Here is a 25,383-nt window from a genome sequence, read left to right on the forward strand (position 1 = left end):
CACCTGCAATTTTGTATATATTTTCTTTAGAATTCCTTAAGGTAACGCTGTCGAGATATTTTTTGTTTTATGCTTATTTTTTGTTTAACAATAATAAATAGGTTGATTTTCACCCTTTTTTTTGCAAAAAAATTAGTTGTTTTGATTTCTGATTGATAAAACAGTCAAAATTCGATAAAACTAAAATTCAAATTTTTTGTTTACCATGATCCAATGATGAGTCCTGATGAGTACACCGCAAAATCCATTGTTTTTTGAGGTGTCCTTAAAAATTTGCCACCGTTGGCTTATTTTTCAATATTTTTTCTTGAATAATCTATGCATTGCACTGAATATGCCTATTTAATTTAAAAATAAAATAATTCTACCATACTTTAAAAAACATTGTGATGCTCAACCCCTACGGCCCCCCCTTTACCTATATTCGGATCTTAGACTAATACAGTTGAACTAGATTATAACAAAAAATAATGGGTAAACTGTCAATATCCCAATACACTTAGGGCCGGTTGTTCGAACGCTAATCAACAATGATCATTATCAAATATTTAATTACTGTCATGTCAACTTTGTTTGGGTTGCTGAAAACAATTATGATATTACTTAATCAATTATGTTAATAATTGGTATGTTAATTGATTAACTAATCTCATAATTATAATCAATTATGTTTTCAGCAACCCAATAAAAGTTGACATTGACAGTTTTGGTGACAGTAATTAAATATTTGATAGTGATCATTGTTGATTAGCGTTCGAACAACCGGCCCTTAGTGAAAGCAACCCTCTCAACAGTCGAGTGTAAGGTAAGAGTGAAGAACGGAGTATCAAAAATTTTTCAGACACAAACAGGGAGATAGCCCATCGTGCCTTTATTCAACATTGCCCTAGAGAAAGCTATTAGAGAATCTGGAATAACAACAAAGGGATTATTAATAGGACTGTACAAATACAAGCGTATGCTGACGATATTGATATCATAGCAAGAAGAATGGGGCAACACTTTAATACTAATAAAACTAAGAATATGAAAGTCACAAACAATAATCATGTAGCAAAACCCGAACATCTAACGGTTGGAACATATACTTTCGAAGGAGTAAGAGAGTTCATGTAAATATCTAGGCTTACAAATCTTCTTCTTCTTGCGGTGCTGTCTCCTTTAGTGGAGGTTAGCGACTACACTGACAAATCTGTCTCTATCCAATACCGGTCCAGACATTGTCACCAAATTGGAACAAATAGAGAACAAAGGATTTTTCGAGGAGTGATCCTACTGATTTTTTAGCATTATACAATGCCTATGCTATGTACTTTATGATTCAATAAAAAAATGACAAACTAAAGAAAAAACAGTGTTTTCTACTAAATTCAAATCTAAATTTTGGGACACCCTTTAGTAATAATAATGGTAGGGGAGCCCAAGCGCGTTACTCGAGCGCGTCAGAAAATCACATGGGGAGAAACCTTGTACCTTGTAATGTACCGCTACCATATATGGGCTTTCAATACAGGGGCGTACGTTGAGGGCTCTCCACTAAAATATCCAGAAAAACTCGAGCGCGTCAGATTAAGACAAAGTAAGTTAAGTACATGAAGGATAGTGTATATTTCAATAATCTGACGATTTGATCGGGGCGTAAGGAAATTGGAGGGTCACAAAGTTGTAAAAAAACGTCATCTAGAAATAATTGAGCGCGATTAATTTTTTTTTTATTTCGAAGGAAATCCTTTAACTATTAACGAAATATAATCTAACATTTTACATGGGGCGATGTAGCTAAAACCATATATAGGGTGTGCCAAAAGTAGCGTGACGGTCGAATATTTCGCGAAATGAACATCAGATCGAAATACTGAAAAATACGTGATCAATATTTTTCAAAAATCTATCAAATGACACGAAACACGATTCCCTACTCCACTTTCTGGAAGTGGGGAGGGGAGGGGCAGTTTTGGATTCCTCAAGTAAAAATAAGTAACTTTTATTCCATTTTTTCGAATATGGCGCTATAATCGAATTTTTATTTAACGATTTTTGAAAATTTGTACCCGCTCACTCCCCCCCCCCTCACTAAAATGGAAACCTTATTTTGGTGTTATGACCTAATCTTCACAACCCAATAGGTTTAGTCCATAGTACATCGTCCTTTTTGGAAGATGATTACAAAAGTCTTAAAAATGGTTTTAACTGCTTCGTTTGAGCGAATCTACAACTTTCTGAAAAATTTCAGAGTGCAGGTTGGACGCGTTTTCACACGCCCCTCGCCTAAACATGTAGCTCTAGCGCGGTTAGGTTTTGTTATTGCAAAACTACAAAAATTTTAATTTTAATCAAAAGATTATACGTTAAAATATAATAATTATTTTTGTCGGACAAAAAAGACGGCGCGATTGTAGAGTCTGACACCCTGAATATGTCACTCTAGCGCGGTAGTTTTTGTTATTATAAAACTCTTAATTTTCAATGGCAGCTAATCTGAAAAGCTCAACGGTAGATGGCGCTAGTCTAGTTGGAGGTCACGTCAACTGTCCAAATCTATATATTTCTAAGTAAAGATTGCATTTATTTCGCTGTGTAAATTTAATTTGGGAAAATAAGATGCCTCGGGGTTGTCCTATACCTTTGTGCTTATCTAGAATATCAGAACAAAGATTTCTCAAAGATAATCTGATGAGAAAAAAGTGGATTGTAGTAATAAGAATAGATAAATATGTGCCGACAATAAATGCACGTATCTGCAATAAATATTTTGTTGAAACATATTACGTATTGTCCCTTGATTCGACTGCAAAAACATTTTTTTTAGCTAATGCCTCGACAACTAATGGCCATTGGCATGGTAGGTACGGTGAATTTTTGCAGTTAGGTACCTAGTGTCATGTGTAGTGAGTTTGTTGAGTGAGTGTCTTGTTACTACTTGAAAAGTCGACGTCATTGTCTTTGCAAAGAGACGCTGATTGTATCCGAACGTCTGCGGTCCCTCCGGTGCAAAAACATTCAATACTATTTATTTGTATTTTATTTTGTTATCTTCTTCTTCTTCTTGATGTGCTATCCGTGACGAATGTTCGCGATCATCATGGCAATCTTCACTTTATCTGCAGCAACGCGGAAAGCTGCACAGATGTTGGATGTTCTTCTTTCTCGACCTCACTTTCCAAATATTTTTCCTTGCACGATGACTTATAGGAGGGCATATCTGGATTCATTTCGCATAATGTGTCCAAAGTATTCCAACTTTCGAGATTTGATGGTGGTTAGTACCTCTCGGTTGTTCCCCATTCTTCTAAGGACCTCCTCATTTGTGACCCGATCAGTCCATGGGATTTTAAGAATTCTCCGATATAGCCACATCTCAAATGCTTCCAATTTTCGGCGCATATCTTCGTTCAAGGTCCATGATTCAAAACCATAAAAAAGGACAGAGAAGACGTAGCATCTCAGCATTCTTACTTTTATACCAAGAGAAAGGTGGCTCTTGAAAAAGACCCCCATACGGTTGAAGGTTGATCAACTTTTCCGATGCACGCTCTTATCTCTTGGGTCTTTGTCTCATTCTTCATTATGGTGCCGGAGTAGTTATAGTGCCTCACTCTTTCTATAGGGGTTTGGTTGATGCAGATTTGACCTTCTGTTATCTTTTTCTTGCTAATGATCATGAGCTTTGTCTTCTTTACGTTTATATTGAGTCCATATTGTTGACAGTAATACGTGATTTTGTTCATGAGGATTTGTAGGTATTCTAGGTTGTCCGCAAACACTATGGTGTCATCTGCATACCTGATGTATTTAGCCGGTACCCGTTTAGTAGAATACCTTTTCCAGTTTCGTGCAAAGCTTCGATAAATATTCTTTCAGTAGAGTAAAGATTGAAAATTAAGGGAAACAAAATGCAGCCTTGTTCACCGTTAACTCTGAGGTTTGAAGTCTGATTCCAGTAAAGATTTCTAATTATTTTCAGATCTTGGTTGTTAATTCCTGCTTCTTTTAGTATTTTTGCATCATCTTGGCGTACTGTACTCGATCAAACGCTTTCTCGTAATCAACCAGACATGCGTATACGTCGCGCGTCGTAATTGACGTCTTTGTATCTCTGGAATAAGAATTGTATTGAAAACAAAGCCTCTCTCGTACCAACAGAATTTATGAACCCGAACTGGTTGGGCGAAATTTGACTTTCACACAGCTTGGAAATTCTTTCATTGATTATTTTTAAGAACAATTTTAGGAGATGACTCATCAGGCTTTTATTTTTTCATATTTCTTACCCCAATTTGTAGCGCTGGAGTTGAAAGGTCTTAGTTCAATAGTACATTTACAAAGGATTAAATTTTTTCCCTCTCTGTCATGTGAATAACTTTTTTCCAGTAATTCTTGCATTTCTTCTCAATTCGTTTTTCAATTCACAAACAGTTCAAGATCCGTACTTTTCTGCCCCAATTTATTAAATTGCAATAATTAAAACAAAACTACCATACAAGCTTAACGAACTGTCAAAACGTTGACCCCCAACTACACTAGCGCCACCAAGCGGGAGCAACGGCGTACGTAGCTGCCATTGAAAGTACTATTTAATTAATAAAGATTGTCGATCTCTTGTCCGACAAATTTACAGCCTCGTTTCGTTAGTCCGACAACGTAAATGTGTTAATGACACGACACTGCGAAACGCGTTCAACCTGCACTCTGAAATTTTTCAGAAAGTGGTAGACTTGCTCAAACGACTCAGTTAAAACCATTTTTAAGACTTTGTAATCATCTTCCAAAAAGGACGATGTACTGTGGACTAGTTCTCATGACGCTTTAGTAAAGTCGATTCGATTTTCTGAGACACAACTGTCTAGAGACGTTAGTAATTACTTTTCTGGCAAGTTCAGTTGCTAGGCGTGACTGGAAATTAAAACGCAACCAAACGTACCTGCTCTTAGGAAATATTATTAATAGTAAACAGACATAAATAACATAAACCTTACGCCAATCAATAATTATTTATTTACACCATTATAATGTATTGATAACAAATGAGAAAATTATTTATTGTACCGGGTGCCCCAATAAGAATGGCCCTCGGCCATATCTCAGGAACCATTTATAGTAAAGCTTTGAGAGAAAAATATTAATAACAAAAGTTGCCTCGGGAAAAGCCTGGAAATTATTTTCATAATTGTAGATCCACCGCTAGAGGGCGTAATTGAATATCAAAAATTAAAAAATCAAAATTTTACAAAATTTACCCAATGAAAGGGCACTGGAAATCCAATCATCGTATTCTTCATAAAATTCTGCCCATATTTGATTTCACAAGTTTAAGTCTACCTTTGCAAATAAGAGGTGGGGGTGAGGAGTAAGGTTCCTTCTTATGAAAAAATGTCTGTAAGTCCGGTTCTGCTAAATCGAATTTTGCATACTTGGTCTTGTTGAAAACAGCTCTTTTTCGTCAATGTAAGAGACTTATTTTCGAAATAGCCTAATAAGTAATATGCCAACAAGTACGCGTTATTTAATTATTTTCGGAAATCTAGTTTTCTTTGGAAAATATTAAATACAAGTATGCATTTTTAATCCTGTATTACAAAATTACACCAAATTAGTAACATAGTACCGAAAACCGCATGTCGATAACTTTTTTTATCTCGAGATATCTTAAGAAAAGTGTAAATTTTAAACAACTGTTAATGTCACCGGTAAACGAAGTTAAGGAAAACTAGTGTGCTATGGAAAAAACAAAGAAACATTTTCCAGATGTAAACGTATATAATTAATTAAAACAACAATAAGACAAACAACACTATAAAATATAACAAAGAAATAAAAGCAACTACTTACTTAGTGAGGACCTAAATGTTCAAATTGTTGCCCATCATTCTCGATGTTTCAAGAGTAGATTGAACAGCAGTCTCAATTTCTGCTTTCGCAATGCTTTGAATTGCGTTTCGTATTCTCTAGATTCTAGATCATGTTTTCTCGAGTAGTGGGCCTAGCGACAAAAACAAGGTCTTTAATCCGTCCCCATAAATAAAAGTCTAATGCCCGGTTGCACCAACAGATCTTAAGCTTAAGTCGAGAATATCATAGAATTAATATATAATTATAATATATTACAATAAGAATACCATAATATAATAATAGATATATTTGATAATAAGGTAAGAATCTAAAATTATGGTGCAACGTAAGTGATACTCAAGGAGGCCCTATCTATAAGTAGAGCTTAGCTAGGCTGGAGCTTAAGATCTGTTGGTGCAACCAGGCATTAAACAGTTAAATCTGTTGCTATTCAATCTACTCTTAAAAGAGTAAATGCTTGCATCGAAAATGATGGGCAACAATTTGAACATTTAGGCAGTCACTAAGACTAAATAAGAAGTTGCTTTTATTTCTCTGTTATATTTTATAGTATTGTTTTTATTATTGTTGTTTTAATTAATTATATACGTTTATATCTGGAAAATATTTATTTGTTTTTTCTATAGCACACTACTTTTCCTTAACCTAGTTTACCGGTAACAGTAACAGTTATGTTTAAAATTTACATATTTCTTAAGATATCTCGAGATAGAAAAAAGTTATCAACATGCGGTTTTCGGTATTATGTTGCTAATTTGGTCTAATTTTGTAATACAGGAATAAAAATGCATACTTCTATTTAATATTTTCCAAAGAAAACTAGATTTCTGAAAATAATTAAATAACGCCTCCTAGCTTGCATATTACTTATTAGGCTATTTCGAAAATAAGACACTTACATTGAAGAAAAAGAGCTGTTTTCAACAAGAACAAGTATGCAAAATTCGATATAGCAGAACCGGATTTACAGCCATTTTTTCATAAGAAGGTTCCCACTCACCCCCACCTCATATTTGCAAAGAATACGATGATTGGATTTCCAGCGCCGCGCCGTTTCATTAAATAAATTTTGTAAATTTTTGATCTTTTAATTTTTGATATTCAATAACGCCCTCTAGCGGTGGACCTACAATTATGAAAATAATTTACAGGCTTTTCCCGAGGCAACTTTTATTATAAATATTTTTTTCTCAAAGCTGTACTATAAGCGGTTCCTGAGATGTGGCCGAGAGCCATTCTTATTGGGACAGCCGGTACAAAATAAAAATATTTTGTAGAAATAAACTCCACAAAATTTTAAGAGATTAGTATACAATCCCACTGTTTCTAATAATTCTTCTTTTTTTAATGAAAGATTAACTTGATTTGAGGGGTTAATAGTGTGAGGTAGGAATTTTTGTGTTGTATGTTTCCTATTCCGAATATGTGTTAAAGTGAATCTCGGCAGAACGAATTCAGGATAGTATAACTGCTTTAGCATTCCAGGTTCTCCTACTATAAACGATGTTTTGAAAAATAAAATATAAAAACTTACCTGATATTGAAATATTTAAGATTCTGAGCACCTGTCAAACATTTTACAGCATAAGCAGCGATTTCTGGACTGGCCCAATCTAATTTTCTCATAAGTCTCATAATTTTGTCAGTATTATTCTTCTGTAAATCCTGATAGAGTAGCTTTCTTATAAATTGATGCATCACGGGTCTTTCTTTTTTCGTAATTGTAACGACTTCAGGGGGATTAACATAATAGTAAGCATTTTCAATCTGCGTCACGTATCTCGAATCCAATGCCATAACTGCCTTTTTTCTCATCATTTGTTCTAGATACACTTTAGTTCTTTGGTAAGAGTCTGGACTGCAGTATAAGAATCTTCCACATACTTCCAACAAATTACAAGCCATTTCTATGTGATGATGAGAAAAATCATGAAGTAGAACTTTCAGGCAGTAGAGAGCTTCTATTTTAGAATATAATTTAAATTTGACGAGTTCACCTGAAACATTTTTATAAACTAGATTAAATATCAGACTAAAGGATAACTAGACGATATAATAATAATAATATAATAATATTTATTGCTTCTTGGAATACAATAAGTGCATAGCAAGAGGTTTGTTCGACAATACTATAATAAAAATTTTTGAACAAATACGTATAGTGACATGCAGAGATAGTATGACAAAATAAATAGGTAATAAATAAGTAATACACACATGACAAAATTACATTACAAAGAGACGAATAATAGTGATACAAAAATTACAAACAAAAAAAAATGTAAACATATATATAAATAAACGGTAAATATAGAATTGCACAATGGAATTTATAGGAGAAAAATTATTCATTCAAGATAAACGCTCTAAGTTTTAAAATGTTCCATATGTACCCTGCAATGATTTTAGCGTTGTTGGGAGTGAGATTATCAAGAGCATTTAATAGTGAATCCATGCTTTGAAAACAAATAACTACTGGTTTCATAGTGCTATAGATAGGACAGTTAAATAGAAGGTGATCAATAGTTTCGAGTTGTCTTGTGTTACAGGCAGTGCAAATATTATCTGGATCGATAGAATAGTAACATCCCTTATAGGTGAATGAAATTCGAAATTTATTACACAGTCTCAGTTGGGTTATAGTCCGCGTGACCTGTATTGGCAGTTTAAGTAATAGGTAAGGGTTTGGGGTTCTATATACTTTAAATGTAGGGTAGAAAGACAGAAAAGAAGACCTCTGAAATAAAGTTATGTCCATTTCATGCAATTTGTTATAAAATTTTAGCAGTAACATTTTTTTATTTTTATTAAGCGAAGTAAGACTGAGATTAATAAATATATCTGTACAATCAATGAAATCAAACATACCTTTAACCTGTGCTGCCCAATTATATGCTTCATCTGCTAAACCTACTAATCGTAGTTGTTGATTGTAACAAAGTTTGGGATAACGTTTATCGTCCATAAGCAAAATTTTTTGTAACCAACTCAAAGTCATTTTAAAAAGATTATACGAATATTTTACACGTCCCGTTTCTAACCGCGTTGCATAATCAGGGGTGTTTTTTGGGAGTAACAGAATTCGTTTTAAATAAGTAGTTTGTACTTTTTCGAGAGCTTCAGTGTATCTAAGTGCCCAAACGGGAGCGCAGTTTGACATCACACTCGATGCCAGTGACTCAAAGAGTTTGATTCTTGGTGACCACGAGTCTATTTTACTAGATGTTAAAATTGGAAGAATTGATCCAACTGCTTGCTTGGCTTTATCGATGGTTGTATATGACATTTCGCGAAAAAGTGATGATTTAGTAAATGTCACTCCCAAATAGTTGTATGCATTGGTTGAGATCACTGGATTATTGTTGTAAACAAATTAATGTTGTTTGTGGTGTGGCCACCTTTTGAAAATATGAGTATTTTTGTTTTTGTGGTATTAACAGTGAGATCGTTGGATTTAGTGTAGGATTCAAGTAATTTTAGTTTTCTTCCAACATCCGCTTCAGAGTCAGCTAATATAACTAAGTCATCAGCATACAGGAGTAGCAGAATTTCATTTTTTGAATCAATGCTTACACCTCGAGCACCATTTCCGTAGAAGAATGTTTCAATATCCGCAATAAATAAGGAAAAAAGTAATGGGCTTAAAGTTTCACCCTGTAGTACACCAGCTGTAACGTCAAATGACCTAGACAAACCATTTGAAGCATTTACTTTAAAATAAGCAGTTTAATATAAATTTTTAACGATTTGTAGGATCCTAGATGTCACACCAGAACGGTATAATTTTTGCCAGAGTAATGCGTGGTTTATTGAGTCAAATGCTCTTTTAAAGTCAACAAAGATGGAGAATAGCTTACGTTTTTATGCCTTATGAGAAACTGAATAACAGAGCTCAAGGTGTAAACATTGTCAATACAACCGCGGCCTGGTCTGAAACCCGCTTGATATTCAGGTAGAATATGGTATTCCTCGCACCAAGATGAAAGTCTAGACTGAAGTATGTTGGTAAAAATTTTAAGTGAGCAATTTAATAGTGCCAGATCTCTATAATTTGTGGGTTCATCAGGAGGTCCACTTTTATGAAGCATCGAAAGAAGAATTTCACACCAACTTTTAGGAATGGTTCCGGTCTCAAAAATCTTATTAAACAGAGATAACATATAAAGCACCCAATTATGAGGAAGACTTTTATATACTTCATAAGGAATAATGTCCAAGCCGGGAGATTTTTTATTTTTGCACTTGTTAAATGCTGCGTACACTTCAGAAGTCGTAATTGTTGCATCTAAGTAAGGATGACGGACATCTATAAAGACAGAGCTGTCAGTTAGGCGGTTGGCGTACAACTGATTGTAAAAGTTTTCCCAAATTTCAATGCTTAGTGAAAAACGTTTGTTATAGCCACGCGCCTGCTTTACCGTTAGCCAAAATTCCTTTGAATCGTTTACGTTAGATAATTTGGTAATTATGTTGGTTTCGTATGTTCTTTTTTTGTACTTAATTAATTTTTTATACTCTTTTTTCCGTTCAATATAGTTGGCTCTAACATTTGCGGTAAAGTTTTGTTTCCTACATTCGCTTAATAGTAATTTTAAATTTGTTTTTCCATTAATACAATCTAGATCAAACCAGGGTTTATTTAAACTTCTTCTACTATCATTGGTTTTTATAGTTACCTGTTTAATTAAATCTAAACTTTCACAACATTCTACAATAGTTCTGTAAAAATTGTCATATGAAAGTTGTACGTCATTAATAAATCTGACATTATTAGGGGACGACCGCATGCACAATTTAAACGATAATGCTTTATCATCATCCCACAATAATAATTTTTTAGTGAATGAACTAGGAGCGCTCACATTATCTATAGCAATAGAATATTGTTGATGAAGTTTCAGACAAACCGGAAAATGATCTGATAAATAATCGTCATCACCAACATCCAAATCAAAAACGTTTGAAAGGTAAAGACTATTTACCCACACCAGGTCGACAGTGCTGCAATCTTGAGGTGTGATACATGTAAATTTCGCTGGACGATCGCTAGAAGTTCTGCCGTTAAGCAGGTTGAAGGAATTGTTATTCATAAAATCAAGTAGAGTTGTGCCCCTTTTGTTTTTAATAAGATCGCGGCTTAACCTAGTTTCATATGAACTTGTATTACTAATTATTTCATCCGGAATAGAACCCAACGTCCCGAGACGGCTATTAAAACCACCTCCAATTATGATAGCGCAGTCAGAGTATATTTATTATCTCATTCAGGGTACATTGGAACAGATTTAACATATGTTCAATATCAAATGACGGCTTAAAATATAAGTTACATACTATATATTTTTCACAAGGTGCATCTATTAACATAAACAACCACCATGAACACTGATGGAGAACAATTAGACCTAAAGTTTTTTTATATACAACACAGAGACCCCCACTTGGTCTACCTAACGACTTTTCCTTGACAGCAGGTATGGAAATTATTTTATACTGTTCGTTTAAACATATTGGATTTGACACAAGCCAGGTTTCACTGACGCATAACAAATCAAAATCAAAGTGGTCTCTTAAGTAATTTTCTAGATTTGAATAACCGTGACAGTTCCAAAAAATAATTGTTTTTAGTTTTTTGATGAATTAGCCAATTTATTACCCTTTTTTGTATTATGAATAGGGGAACTGTCTTCTTCCCGATTGCGTTTTGGACGGTCAGATTGTGTTGAGATTATAGTCGGGTTGCCATCAATAACAATGGTTGGTTGTCCCTTAACATATTTTATTGTTAGGTTTTCTTCACCTTGATCTTTTCTTCTTGTGAGCTCATTTCTGACCTCGGATATAAACTGTAATTGTTGGGGTGTGGAGTCCGATATAATGTTTACCCTGGGATACTTATCTTTTGGAACCTTATATTTATTTTTTAATATTGACAATACCTGATCCCGTGAATTTAAAGTGATGCGGAACACTCGAGGTTTGTTTAAATCTATTTTTCCTAATCGAGCAGCTGATTTGATCTGAAAGTGGTTTTTTGGTATTACATTTTCTAAGATCTCTGCTGCTTTAGAAATATCATTCTTCGGTATTATTGCCCGTTATTATTATATTTTCAGATCTTTTAAGCCTTTCATATGACTCTTAAAATACGCTTTCACTCGTAGTTGGCACATTTTTGCTTTCCAGTTTAATAACCTTATTTTCTAAAGTCTTTAAATTGTTATTAAGGCTTTGATTTTCTTTGCGTAAGTCTGAAATGTCAGCACACATGTACTTATTGTTTGTGACTGAGCGCTTACTAAATCTGTTAAATTATTAATTTGCGTTTTGCAATCAGTTAAAGCGCTATTAAGGATTGTAAACTGGGCCATTATAGCATTAAAGTGGGAGGTTTCAATATCACCGCTTGGCGAAATACATCGAGAACATTTCCAACTGCGAAGTGTAGTAGGATCTCCATCAGTAGGCTGCGGTTCGGCACAAACTCCGTGCCACGGTCGTATACATTGTAAACAGACGAGAGAACTGCTGTCATTAGCTGGTATCGTCTTCCCACACGCATGACAATCCGACATTTTGATAGGATAGCAGTTTTGATAGTATGTTGGTGTCAATACAATAATTATTAATTTCAACTTACTTCAGAAGTTTTTTCTTCAAATTTATAACACTGTTTATTGTTGCCAATCCACTTTTTATTCACTAAACTGTACTAATAGTATAGTAAAACTCAGAATACCTACGTAATTATTTTGCCGAAAACCAGTGTTCTAGAACGATGTGAACTGGTCGGAGGTTACGAACAAACTCTAACTAGACGATATAGATAAGACGAAAACGGCGGGTTCGTTGGAAAAAATATTCCCATGAATTTTTTTTTGCATAATCATATTCGTGAGACACCCCAGAATAAGGTTCAAGAAGTCGTCCATGCGAGAAGTGGTCCAAATTTTTTTAAACAATTTTTTTAATCAAATTTTTTTTAGATTTTTTGGACCATTCGGGACAAAAAAGGTTTCTTTTGAACCTTATTCTGGAGTGTCTCACGAATGTGATTATGCAAAAAAATCTCACGGGAATATTTTTCCAACGAACCCGCCGTTTTCGCCTTGTCTAATAAGGGATAAACAAACTAGATAACATTGGAGATTCGCCGTTTGGGTCTCGTAATGAGTTTGGCACAAGAGAAGCACTTTTTAGTCTACAGGTACTCATCCAGCGCTGCAGAGATATGAACAAAGACGTGTATATGTTACAGTTCAAGTTGATTCTCAGTTAGAGTTGACTTTTCCTAATTCGAGTCAACTCTAACTGAAACGAGCAGTAAAAGTTGATTTGAAAAATTTAAATCAACTTTTACTAGTTGAAGTTGACTCTTCCTAACCCTTGTTAATAAAAGTAGATTATACAATTTATACGAGTATAATCTCACGTGCACTTTTGATGAGTGTGCATCTCTTTGTTTTGACCGTTTCAACTACTCATTAGTCCAGGCTGTAACGTCGCCCCCGTTAGGTAAATTATTCTGATTCGATTTTTTTGCACAAACTTACTCAAACAAATACATCCTTATAGCAAATACACAGTGTTAGGCGATACCGCGGTCGAAAAATTGTTTAACGAATTTTTGTTAACAATATTCACAAAAATAATTCTTATCTACTCTACCTCATATTATTTATAAGTTTTTATTGTGTGAAAATTGTAAATATAGATAGCAGTACATGAAGGGTTTAAAGTGTGCCTGAAGTAATAATGTATTTTAAATGGGATTTACTTTTTCGCACTGTTTTTTAGCACACTTTCATATAATCAAATATCCTTAACTTTCGCCTTGTCATGGTGATGACATGTGAGCAATAAATTACAAAAAAAGTTTTGAAAGTTTTGTGGTTTGACAGAAGTTTGAATTTTTAAATGTCAAAGTTCTAAAAAATTGTAAAATAGGAATGTATTCCAGTGACGAAGAGTTGCAGTTTTTTTATTTGTTTTTTGGTAGATAAAATATTGTATGAAACTGTGCGTGAAGTACTTTTTGCGCACTTAGGCGATGTATAGCACTCGGCCCGCTCGTGCTCTAAACATCGCGTGCGTGCGCAAAAAGCATACTTCACGAACTGTTTTATAAATAACTAAGTATTTCACTCCGGACAAAGTTTTTTAGATTATTTTGGTCATTCAGAGCAAAAAAGGTCTCTTGTGATTTTTCTCTAAAATTGATAGTTTTCGAGTTATACGCGATTTAAAATTTGAAAAATGCGAAATGACCATTTTTAAGGCTTAATAACTCGATGAAAAACTATTATTATGAAAGTCAGAAAGTCACTTAATCAAAGTTTAAAGCCCCCCCTACAAGATCCTGAAGAAATTTTTGTCATTATTTTATTACTAAGCTGATATTTTTAATTATCAACAATGAGCGCTACAAGCGAATTGAGGCGGTCGTTAATGTGAGTGCGAGTAAGATCCTCCATTCCGACCGTCCAATGGTGCATCTTAGTCGCACTCACATTGACAGCCGCCTCAATACGCTCCTAGCGCTCATTGTTAATAATTAAAAATAACAGCTTAGTAATACAATAATGACAAATATTTCTTCAGTACCTTGTAGGGGGGTCGTTAAAATTTGATTTGGTGACTTTCTGACTTTCATAATAATAATTTTTAACTGAGTTATTAAGCCTCGAAAATGGTAATTTTCGCATTTTTCAAATTTTAAATCGCGTATAACTCGAGAACAATAAACTTTACAGAAAAATCACAAAAGACCTCTTTTGCTCCGAATGACCCAAATGATGTAAAAAATGTCCGAAGTGAATTTTTTTGTGAATTTGTTTAAAAAAAATTGTTTAAACAATTTTTCGATTACTGTACCACCTGACACCCTGTGGATTCGTTATAAGGATCTCTTTTTGAGTAAGTTTGTGCAAAAGAATCGAACTGGAATAATTTACCTAACAGGGGCGACGATACAGTCTGGACTAGTGATGTAACGAATGTCGTTTTTTGAACATTCGCGAATACGAATGCGAATGCGAATATCTAATAACGACATTCGCGAATGCGGATGCGAATACGAATGTTCGGTTTTTTTAATTTGTTTCTATTTTTGAAATGTTTTCTAAATTTATAATGAGAAGTTAATTGATATTTAGTGTAAATCAATCTGAATCTTAAGCTTTATTACATTATACCAAATAATAAAACAACGTGAAGCCTGATAATCTGATCATACGAGGTTAAGTTACCTTTTTTTAATAAAAAAAGATGAGAAAGAGAATAGATTTTGATTTTATTAATCTCACGTTATTTTCAAATTATTTTTTCTCTGATATTCATATTCGCAAAACATTCGCACAAATTTTGCGAATGCGAACGCGAATATGCAAAAAGAAGCGGATATTCGCGAATGCGAATACGAATATTCGTTACATCACTAGTCTGGACTATAAATATCACGATTTGAATATAATATACAGTAACATTTAATTTCTAGAATCGGTTGTTTGTGTGAATCAACTTTTACTAAATGGCATTGGGAAGAGTATACTTTAACTAGTTGGAGTCTACTTTAACTAGTACATGTTGAATAAAAATCTTCATTATTTTATATTTATAATCAACTTTTATTAAAACCAGCCGTTTGAGTCGACTCGAACTAGGAAAAGTCAACTCCAACTGGATAATCAACTTGAACTGTAACATATATATGCTTTACAGACTACGCAAAAGCATTCGATAATGTAAAGCACGAAAAGATAATTGAAGTACTCCATAAGATCGGAATCGACTACAGAGACATTCGTAAAATAGCGAGTCTCTATTGGGCTCAAACAGCCAAAGTGAAAGTAGGATCTACATTGACCAATAAAATTGAAATTAAGAAAGGGGTACGGCAGGGTTGTATCTTGTCTCCTATTCTCTTTAACATATACTCGGAAGAAGTATTTAAGACAGCGCTAGAGGAAAGCACAGAGGACATAATGGAGAAATAATTAATAACATTAAGGTATGCTGATGACACTGCGATTCTCGCGAGTAACATGGAGGAGCTGAGTTGCCTGATGGGTAAGATAAGAACAAGTGCACAATACGAGCTCAAACTGAACATAAAAAAACCAAATGGATGCTGGTTGGTAAGCAAAACGCAACAACGAGCAAGAACAACTGATATTATACGAAGTAGATACGTATAAGAAAAGAAAAAGCAAGAGCGTCGTTCACCAGCATGAAGCAAATTTTTACCTATAATAGCCTCACCCTACCTCTCAAAATTCAACTTTTAAGTGTTGTATATAGGCTATCGATTATGTATTTTAGAAAGGAACTACAACGTTAGCGGGGTTTTATTGTTTCATATAGTCAATGGACCTCTAAATATGAAAAACCCGCGGAATGCTACCATTTAAAGGGGTGCGTTTTTGAGAAAGGGGTGAATTAGTCCCTAGGCACAGGGCGAATTATGATGAGTTATATGCACTTTTGGTACAAACATATTTACAGGAAAATTGTTCCAAGTTAAATTTACTATCGAAACATCACATTTTAAAGTCAAAAATATTTTTTTTTGCAAAAATATACTCAATAGAAAAGCAAGAAAAAAAAAACAAAAGATAGCAATTTTGTTTTTTGGCTCATAACTTTTTTTCACGAGGATATAGGTATAGGCATTGCTTCACAGAAAAAAAAAACTTCCATCCTTACTCCTTAAAATGACGTTTGGTGAAAGTCTCTATGATTTATAGTTTCCATAATATGATTTTTCAAATTTTGCCACTCGCAGAGGTTGTGGCTCATTTTCCCTGTTACTTCTCAAACATTGTTCTGTAACTTTTTTCTACGTAGCTTTAGGTATATGCAATGGATTGCATTTGGTAGGAAGAAAATTCAATTACCTTTAAAATGGTCTATTGTAGAAAGCTGTAAGGCTATTTCTAAGCAAGACAGGGTTGTTTAAAGTTTTATACTTTTAATGATTTTTGATACGACTATTTTTAAATTTCTCATTATAACTTTTTTTTTTATTGAATATTTAGGTATATACATTGTGCAATAAAAAAAGCTTATTTTCTTTATAGGCTATTGATTATATTCAAAATAAGATAGCTAAAAGGAACTACAACGTTAACGGGGTTTTATTATTTCATATGGTCAATGGACATCTATATATGAAAAAACCGCGGAGTGCTACCATTTAAAGGGGTGCGTTTTTGAGAAATGGGTGAATTAGTCTCTGGGCACAGGTTACATTAGGGTGAGTTCTATGCACTTTTGGTACAAACATACCTGCATAAAAATTGTTCCTGGTTAAATTTCCTATCTAAATATCACTTTTTAAAGTCAATGATACTTTTTTTTATAAAAATATATTCAAAAGAAAAAGCACAAAGAAACCCAAAAGAAAGAAATTTTCTTTTTTGTCCCATAACTTTTGTCCACGAGGATATAGGTATAGACATTGCTTTACAGAAAAAAAACCTACATATTTCTTCTTTAAAATGCTGTCTAGTAGAGGTAATTAGGATTTATAGTTTTCGAAATAAGATTTTTCAAAGTTCGCCACTCACAGCAATTTTGGGCAATTTTTCTTATTTCGCAAATATTGTTCTGTAACTTTTTTCTACGTAACTTTAGGTATATGCAATGGTAAACGTAATAGGAATAGAAATCAATTATGGGCAATTCCACGAACATACGCCTGTTTTGGATTACTTCGACAACGAATATTTTTACTGTGCAACATAAGAAGTACGAAAATAAATGCCGCTAATAATTATTCCAATAAACAACAATGTAATTTGCAATTTACTTTCGTTCTTCTTATTTTGCACAGTAAAATATTCGTTGTCGAAGTAATCCAAAACAGGCGTATGTTCGTGGAATAGGGTATACCTTTAAAATGGTCTACTGTATAACGTTGTACGACTTTTTTTTAAAGAGATTATGATTTTTCAAGGTTTTATACATTTAACGATTTTTTATAATATAATATAAAAATAAAATAATATTATTATATAATATATTATATATAATATAATATTATATTACATATTATATTATATAATAAAAAAAGCTTATTTTTTTTTTTTTTTTATTTTATTATCAGCATCAACCACTTTGGGTTATTAGCTGTACTGTCATTAATACATGGTTACTTAAATCTAATAACATTTTGACTATTACATAAGTTCACATTTAGGTAACAATATAATTTACAAATTAAGAATTATAAAATGTTAACAGTGGTTATAGTTTGCTTAAAACATTAATGTCTTTCAAATAATTAAACAAATTTGTAAGCTTACAGTGTGATCCTAAGACTGCTTTTATATTGAGAGGTATGGAGTGTTTTTGTCTTTCATTAAGATATTTAGGACACTCTATTAATATATGTGTTACATTGATGTCGCAATTACACAGGTCACAAATAGGGCGATTTGACTTAGAGATTAGGTAGCTGTGAGTAAGTCTGCTATGCCCTATGCGTAAACGATTTAGCTTCACAAACAGCTGGCGATTTAGGTCTATCTCACACCAAGGTTCAATTGAGGGCTTTATTGTGTGTAGAGATGATTGTGAAAGATTCCATTCGTTTTCCCATTTGTTTAACACTTTTTCTTTAAGGAATGGTTTGTAATCGGAAACAGGCACTAAGTTCACTAACACTGAAGACGCACTGTGTATTGCTTCTCTGGCATGGAAATCTGCTTTTTCGTTTCCTTGAAGTCCAATGTGTGATGGAACCCATATAAAGCTTACTTGCTGCATCGTGTTCTTCAGTAAATGTAATTGTTCTTTTATTAAAATACTTATAGGATTACTTGTATATAACTGTTCTATCGTATGTAATGCACTGAGTGAGTCGGTAATTATGACAGATTTTGGAATTTTTTGAGTACGAATGTGAATGAGGGCTTGCAGAATTGAATATAGTTCTCCAGAGTAAATACTGCAAGTGGAAGATAATTTAAATTGTAATATAGTGTTTGAATCTACAACTGCCGATCCCACACCATCAGCAGTCTTAGATGAATCTGTATAAATATAACAATGATCTGGGAAAGAAGCAAGTATGTTGAGAAAAGATTGATTAATTGTTGCATGGGGGGTATCAAGCTTATTGTATTTAGAGAGAGTTAGATCACATATTGCAGGAGGAAAGGTCCAGGGCGGAGGAGTAACTGTATTTGTCTGATTAAAAAATTTTGGGAATTGAATATTATTGAGAGAGAGATATTTTCTGATTCTCTCGTAAAAGGGAGGGTTAGTTCTTTTTTTATTTACATAAGTTTCTTTGAAACGTTCTGCAATAGTGTGGTGGAAAGTGGGATGCGATTCTATTGCATATATGGATGATGCGTAGACTAATGACAAGTACATTCTTCGGAAATTTAAAGGTGGTTCTCCGGTTAAACATTGTAAACTATTAATGGGGCTAGTACAGAATGCTCCTGTGGCTATTCTTAATGCTGTATTTTGTATGACTTCTAGTTGAGCAAGAAGTGTCTTCTTTGCAGATGAGTATACAATTGATCCATAATCGAGTTTGGATCGTACTAGAGATTTGTAAATAAGAATCAAACTTTTACAATCTGAACCCCAATTACGATTGCACAGTGTACGCATTAAATTGAGACCAGATTGACAGGATTGTTTAATGTTCATAATGTGGTACTTCCAAGATAGCTTTTTATCAAAGATCATTCCTAGAAATTTTAAGTGTTCCACATAAGTTAAGTTGTTTCCATATAACTGAAGATCTGGAGTTGTAGACTGCCGTTTTTTTGAAAATAAAATACATTTAGTTTTGGTTGTAGAGAATTGCAATCCTACAGCTTTCGACCAGTTTTCAAGGTGATTTAATGCACATTGTAAATTTTTCTGTATAGAAAGAATATTTTTTCCTCTTGAATATATGACTAAATCGTCAGCGTATAATCTCGCTTTAACAAGTTGTGGAAAGTTTTCTAAGATTTTGTTTATTGCTACTAAGAATAGTGTTGAACTAATAACAGATCCTTGAGGTGTTCCATTTGTTTGGTCTTTAGTGCTGGATAGTGTACCATTTATCTTAACCTTAAATTGTCTCTTACTAAGAAAATTTTGAATGAAATATAGCATGTTACCTTTGACGCCCCACTGACTTAGTGTGTTAAGAATGTCGTATCTCCAAGCCATGTCAAACGCTTTTGTTATATCGAAAAAAACCGCAAGACATTCCTGTCCAATTGCAAACGATTCATTTATCTCGGATTCTAGGTCAATTAAATTATCTAAAGTGGATCTGTTCCTGCGAAAGCCGCTTTGTTCATTGATTATTAATTTATTATTTTCCAAAAACCACCTTAGTCTATTATTCACCATTTTTTCCAAGATTTTACACATTGTGTTGGTAAGCGAAATTGGCCTATAGGATTCGGGATCAGTTCGTGGTTTATTTGGTTTTAGTAATGGAACTATTATCGCCTGCGTCCATTTTGTGGGAAACTCATTATTAGTCCAAATTCTGTTGTATAGGTTAAGAAGATATTGTTTTCCATTATCTGGTAGATTTTGTAAGAAACTAACAGGAATATCGTCTGGTCCTGGCGCCGATTTTTTGCTGGTACTTAAAGAGTGATTAAGCTCTTCCATGGTAAATGCTATATTAAGAGGATTATCTTCAATGCAATTAAAATCTATTAATTTATTTTCCGAAATCATCTTGGTATTGATAAATTCTTTAGAAAAGTTGTTATTGCTGGAGTTCATTTCAAATTGTTTTGCTAATAAATCTGCTATTTCGTTATTAGATGTTACTATCTGTTTGTTATTGCATAGAAATGGAATCTTTTTATAGGTATTACTTCCAGATATTTTTCTAACTTTTTCCCATACGGTGCTTATAGGCATAGTGGAATTAATAGAGGACATAAATTCTTGCCAAGATTTTTTTCTGTTCTTTTTAGTTATATATCTAGCTTGAGCCCGTAACTTCTTATATTCTATAGTATTTTCAAGTGTTTTGTGACGTTTCAATTTGTTAAAGGATTTTTTATATTTCTTTATTATATCAGTACACTCTGCGTTCCACCATGGTAATGAATTTCTTTTATGTAGAGTTTGTGTTTTACCTATATGATTTTCACCGGCAAGATGGATTAATGATATAAACGAATTCAAAAGTTCATCTATATGATGATTTTCGGTGACTTCTTTTAAGCTATGGCAGTTCTGTTGAATATACTTTTTGAATAAATACCAATCGGCATTCTTTAGATTCCATTTTGGAATTGGGGTTGTATTAGTATCTTCATAATTACTGTTAAAAGAGACTTTAATAGGATAATGATCACTTCCAAATAAAAACGGAATTACATCCCATGAAAACTTTGCTGACAGTAGAGGATCACATAATGACAGGTCGATAGCTGATGAAGTACCTGTATGAATATTATATCTTGTTGATTGTCCATCATTCAGTACGTTTAGGTTTTTTGAGGTAATTATGTTTTCTAAAATTTTGCCCTTGGAATTTATTCCAAGAGATCCCCATATTGGATTATGGCTGTTAAAATCACCAACGATTATTCTGGGAGTGGGAATCTGATCTAATACATCTGAAATATCTGCTTCTGTGATAGGTAAGTCAGGTGGAATATAAATATTACAGATATTCATTTTTTGTGGAAAGGACACTGATACTCCTACTACTTCTAAATTACTATTGATTACTAATGCTTCTGATTCATATTTTTTGTTAACATACGTAACAACTCCTCCACTAGCGATATTTGCGTTTTCTCGGTTTTTATGGAAACAAGAATAATTCTTCATGTCATAACTATGATATCCTTTAAAGTTTGTTTCTTGTAAACATATTATTGATGGTGAGATTATTGAACATAAATGTTTAAGCATTTCTAAACGGGGATAAAACCCGTTAACATTCCATTGTAGTATCGGTTCGAAGATTTTAGTTTATTTCTGGAGCTGAATTTGTAGAACAATCACTATCTTGATAAGCGGGATCGTCTAGCATTTTTTCGATTTTGTTTATTAATTTAGTGCATTTAGTTTTCATGCTTTTTTCTGTAAAATATGGCTTAATTGTTGTTAACATGTAAATAAAGTTGGGTATATCCGTTGTGTATGTCTGTAATAAACTAATGGGATCAGTCGAGCTAGTATAATTTTCAAAAAAGTCAAGTGTTTGTTCATATGTTAAGTTAAAATTATTTGACGTATCGTGAAATACTGTTTTTGTTGGCATCATTATTTCCTGAATTGATCTGGTAGATTCAGTTTGCTTTTTTTGTTTCTTTTTGGTTTGTGTTGGTACTTTAAATTCTTTATTTAATTCTTCAGTGGGAGATGGAGTAGTATTAATTTCCGAAATTGTTCTCTTATTGGTCGTTGACTGATCCTTAGATATACAATTAGTTTCCATAATTAATACGGGGGGCATTAAATTAGTATCTGTTTGTTGGTTAAGTGAAGGTTCGGCACTAGAATTACTGACTGGATGATTTGGTTCCATTTCTAGGGGTGATGGAATAGACTTGGGGGATTCTTGTGGTTGTTGTTGTATTGGTTGTTGTTGTATTGGTTGTTGTTGTATTGGTTGTGGTTGTATTGGTTGTTGTTGTATTGGTTGTTGTTGTTGTATTGGTTGTTGTTGTATTGGTTGTTGTTGCATTGGTTGTTGTTGTATTGGTTGTTGTTGTATTGGTTGTTGTTGTATTGGTTGTTGTTGTATTGGTTGTTGTTGTATTGGTTGTTGCGGTTGGTGTTGGATATGAGAGGAATCATTTTGTTGATTATGATTTGAACAATTTGCTGCAACGTGACCTGTGTTCTTACAGATAAAACATGAAGGTTTATCTAAACTTAAATATATGCGATACGAAGTTTGATCATATGTCATTAAGAAAGAAGAGGGAAGGTCTATATCTACAAGTGGTTGAATATAAGTTTGTCTTCTAAAACTGAGGACGTGTTGAAATTCTGGAAGTTGACTACCGATTCTAAGGAAGGTTAAAGGTGACATTAATTTAAGACCAAATTTGGTTAACTCATTCTCTATTAGAATATGTGGAATAGAAGGGCAAACACCCGATAGTAACAGTCTTTCGTTTGGAGTTATCAATTTTCGTGCTTTTAGATTTTCGCCTTTAATTGTTATTTCTGCTGGACCGGACATAAATTTTTCCACCAGGGATTCGCTGGAGAGATAAATACATATTCTGTTATTTGATAGCCTTGATGAAAATAAAATATTCCGTGGATGAACAACTTCACCAAGTGCTATTAAGTACTCTTCTATTTTAGTATCAGGTAGCGAATTAAATAAAATTGCTTGTAGCTTTGAAGGAAATTGAATTGAAGAAGCATTGTTAAGCACAGTTGAATATGAGGTTTTGTTTTGAGGTTGTTGATGATCTTCAGTCATGATTGTTGACAAATTAGTTAGGTCGGATCTGGTATCATTTGGTATACTCATTAGTAATTATAAACCAGTTTCAGAACCAGAACTAGTTCCGAGAACTGGCCTTTCGGCCGTCACTTAACCTTACAAACGGTATGCTTTGTAATGTTTTGAATAAATAAATAATAAAAACTCACTGGTTTATTCCGTAAGGTAACTGCACTATATACTATTACTTTTTGCTTATTTTCAAGTTTATTTGGATATAAACTACTTGAAAAAAGATGATTTTTTGGGACTGAAATGTAAACACAGTTTGTGTTACCATGTTCAGGACCGGACTCTAAAGCTTATTTTGTTTACTTTAAAATGGTGTATTACAAAAAATTATATGATTATTTTTTAAATTTCTCATTATAACCGTTTTTTCTTGTACATGAATATACTATATATTGCTCAATAAAGACGGCTTACTTTCTGTTCTTTAAAATGGTGTACCATCTATATTTAAATAATGGAAACCGAGTGATTATTTGATATTTTTTTACCTGTATTATTTAAAATTATTTCTTTTAAAAAAATTACATAAACATTAGTCTTAGAAAACATCACTTTAGTTAAAATTATTTAAACGTTGACATTTAAAAAATTTTCAAAACCAAAGTCCATCTCTTCGTTAGCATTCGCTTCAATATCTTCCTCTAACGCCTCAGTTATCTTAGAGTTCCCACAATTAGTACCCATGTACATGCACCCTTTGCAGAATATTGAACAACTAATTCCTATCTTCCTACAACCGCAGTTTTTTGTACATCCTTTGGTACATTTACATGCAATTTTTTCAAGCAAAGCTTGTGGTGCAGGAACTCTGACAGTAAATATTGGAATTAATCCATATTTTGAAGTTTGCCTGGCCGAGTCAAGTGGATTCAAAGTATTACCTATAAAAAATAAGATTCAATCATAAATCAAAAATCGTTGAAAGTACTTATTACATTTTGAAAAAGCATATCTTATTAAAAAATAATCCTAGAATTTTTTATAATACACCATTTTAAAGTAAACAGAATAAGCTTTCTTTTTTATTATATAATATATACCTAAATGTAGAAAAAAAGTTAGAATGGGAAATTTAAAAAATAATCGTAAAAAATATAAAAACTCGTTAAAAGTATAAAATTTTGAAAAAGATAACCTCTTTAAAAGAAGTCGTACAACATTATACAGTAGACCATTTTAAAGGTAATTGATTTCTATTCCTCTTGATTTCTATTCCATTGTATATGCCTAAAGTTGCGTAGAAAAAAGTTACAGAACAATATTTGCGAAATAACAAGGAAAATTGCCCAAAATTGCTGTGAGTGGCGAATTTTGAAAAATCATATTTCGAAAACTATAAATCCTAATGACCTCTACCAAACATCATTTTAAAGAGAAAATATATAAGTTTTTTTTCTGTGAAGCAATGTCTATACCTATATCCCCGTGGACAAAAGTTATGAGACAAAAAACAAAATTTCTTTCTTTTGGGTTTCTTTGTGCTTTTTCTTTTGAATATATTTTTGTAAAAAAACGTATCTTTGACTTTAAAAAGTTATATTTAGATAGGAAATTTAACCAGGAAGAATTTTTATGTAGACGTGTTTGTACCAAAAGTGCATAGAACTCACCCTAATGTAACCTGTGCCCAGGGACTAATTCACCCATTTCTCAAAAACGCACCCCTTTAAATGGTAGCACTCCGCGGTTTTTTCATATATAGAGATTCATTGACCATATGAAACGATAAAACCCCGTTAACGTTGTAGTTTCTTTCTATAGTACATAATCAATAGCCTATTACTTTAAAATGGTGTATTGTAAAAAATTCTAGGACTACATATTTTTAAACAAGATATGCTTTTTCAAAATGTGACATATACACATGCAATAGGCTCCACTAAGTTGGAACCATATGGAAAACTTTATTATTAACTTCATGAAAAAAAAATTCTCAATAAAATGCTCTGCATAGTCTAAAACCTAGGATGCAATCATCAGATATACAATTTTATCAATAGTGTACGAGGTATGTTAAAAAAGAATTTCACTCAAGAATAAAGTATCTTTATATGTCATAATATCGA

The 25,383-nt window shown here is 33.0% G+C and overlaps 1 protein-coding gene across 1 annotated transcript in view; it reads right to left on the minus strand.

The window, feature by feature from the left end:
- Positions 1–25,383, minus strand: part of LOC126890588 (regulator of nonsense transcripts 2) — an 88,874-nt gene that overhangs the window by 33,006 nt on the left and 30,485 nt on the right. The window contains exon 5 of the mRNA XM_050659654.1: positions 7,385–7,847. Within this exon, the coding sequence (XP_050515611.1) occupies positions 7,385–7,847 (463 nt within the window). The remainder of the gene's footprint in view (positions 1–7,384; positions 7,848–25,383) is intronic.

Source organism: Diabrotica virgifera, chromosome 8 (assembly GCF_917563875.1).
Source record: "Diabrotica virgifera virgifera chromosome 8, PGI_DIABVI_V3a".
Lineage (NCBI taxonomy): Eukaryota > Metazoa > Arthropoda > Insecta > Coleoptera > Chrysomelidae > Diabrotica > Diabrotica virgifera.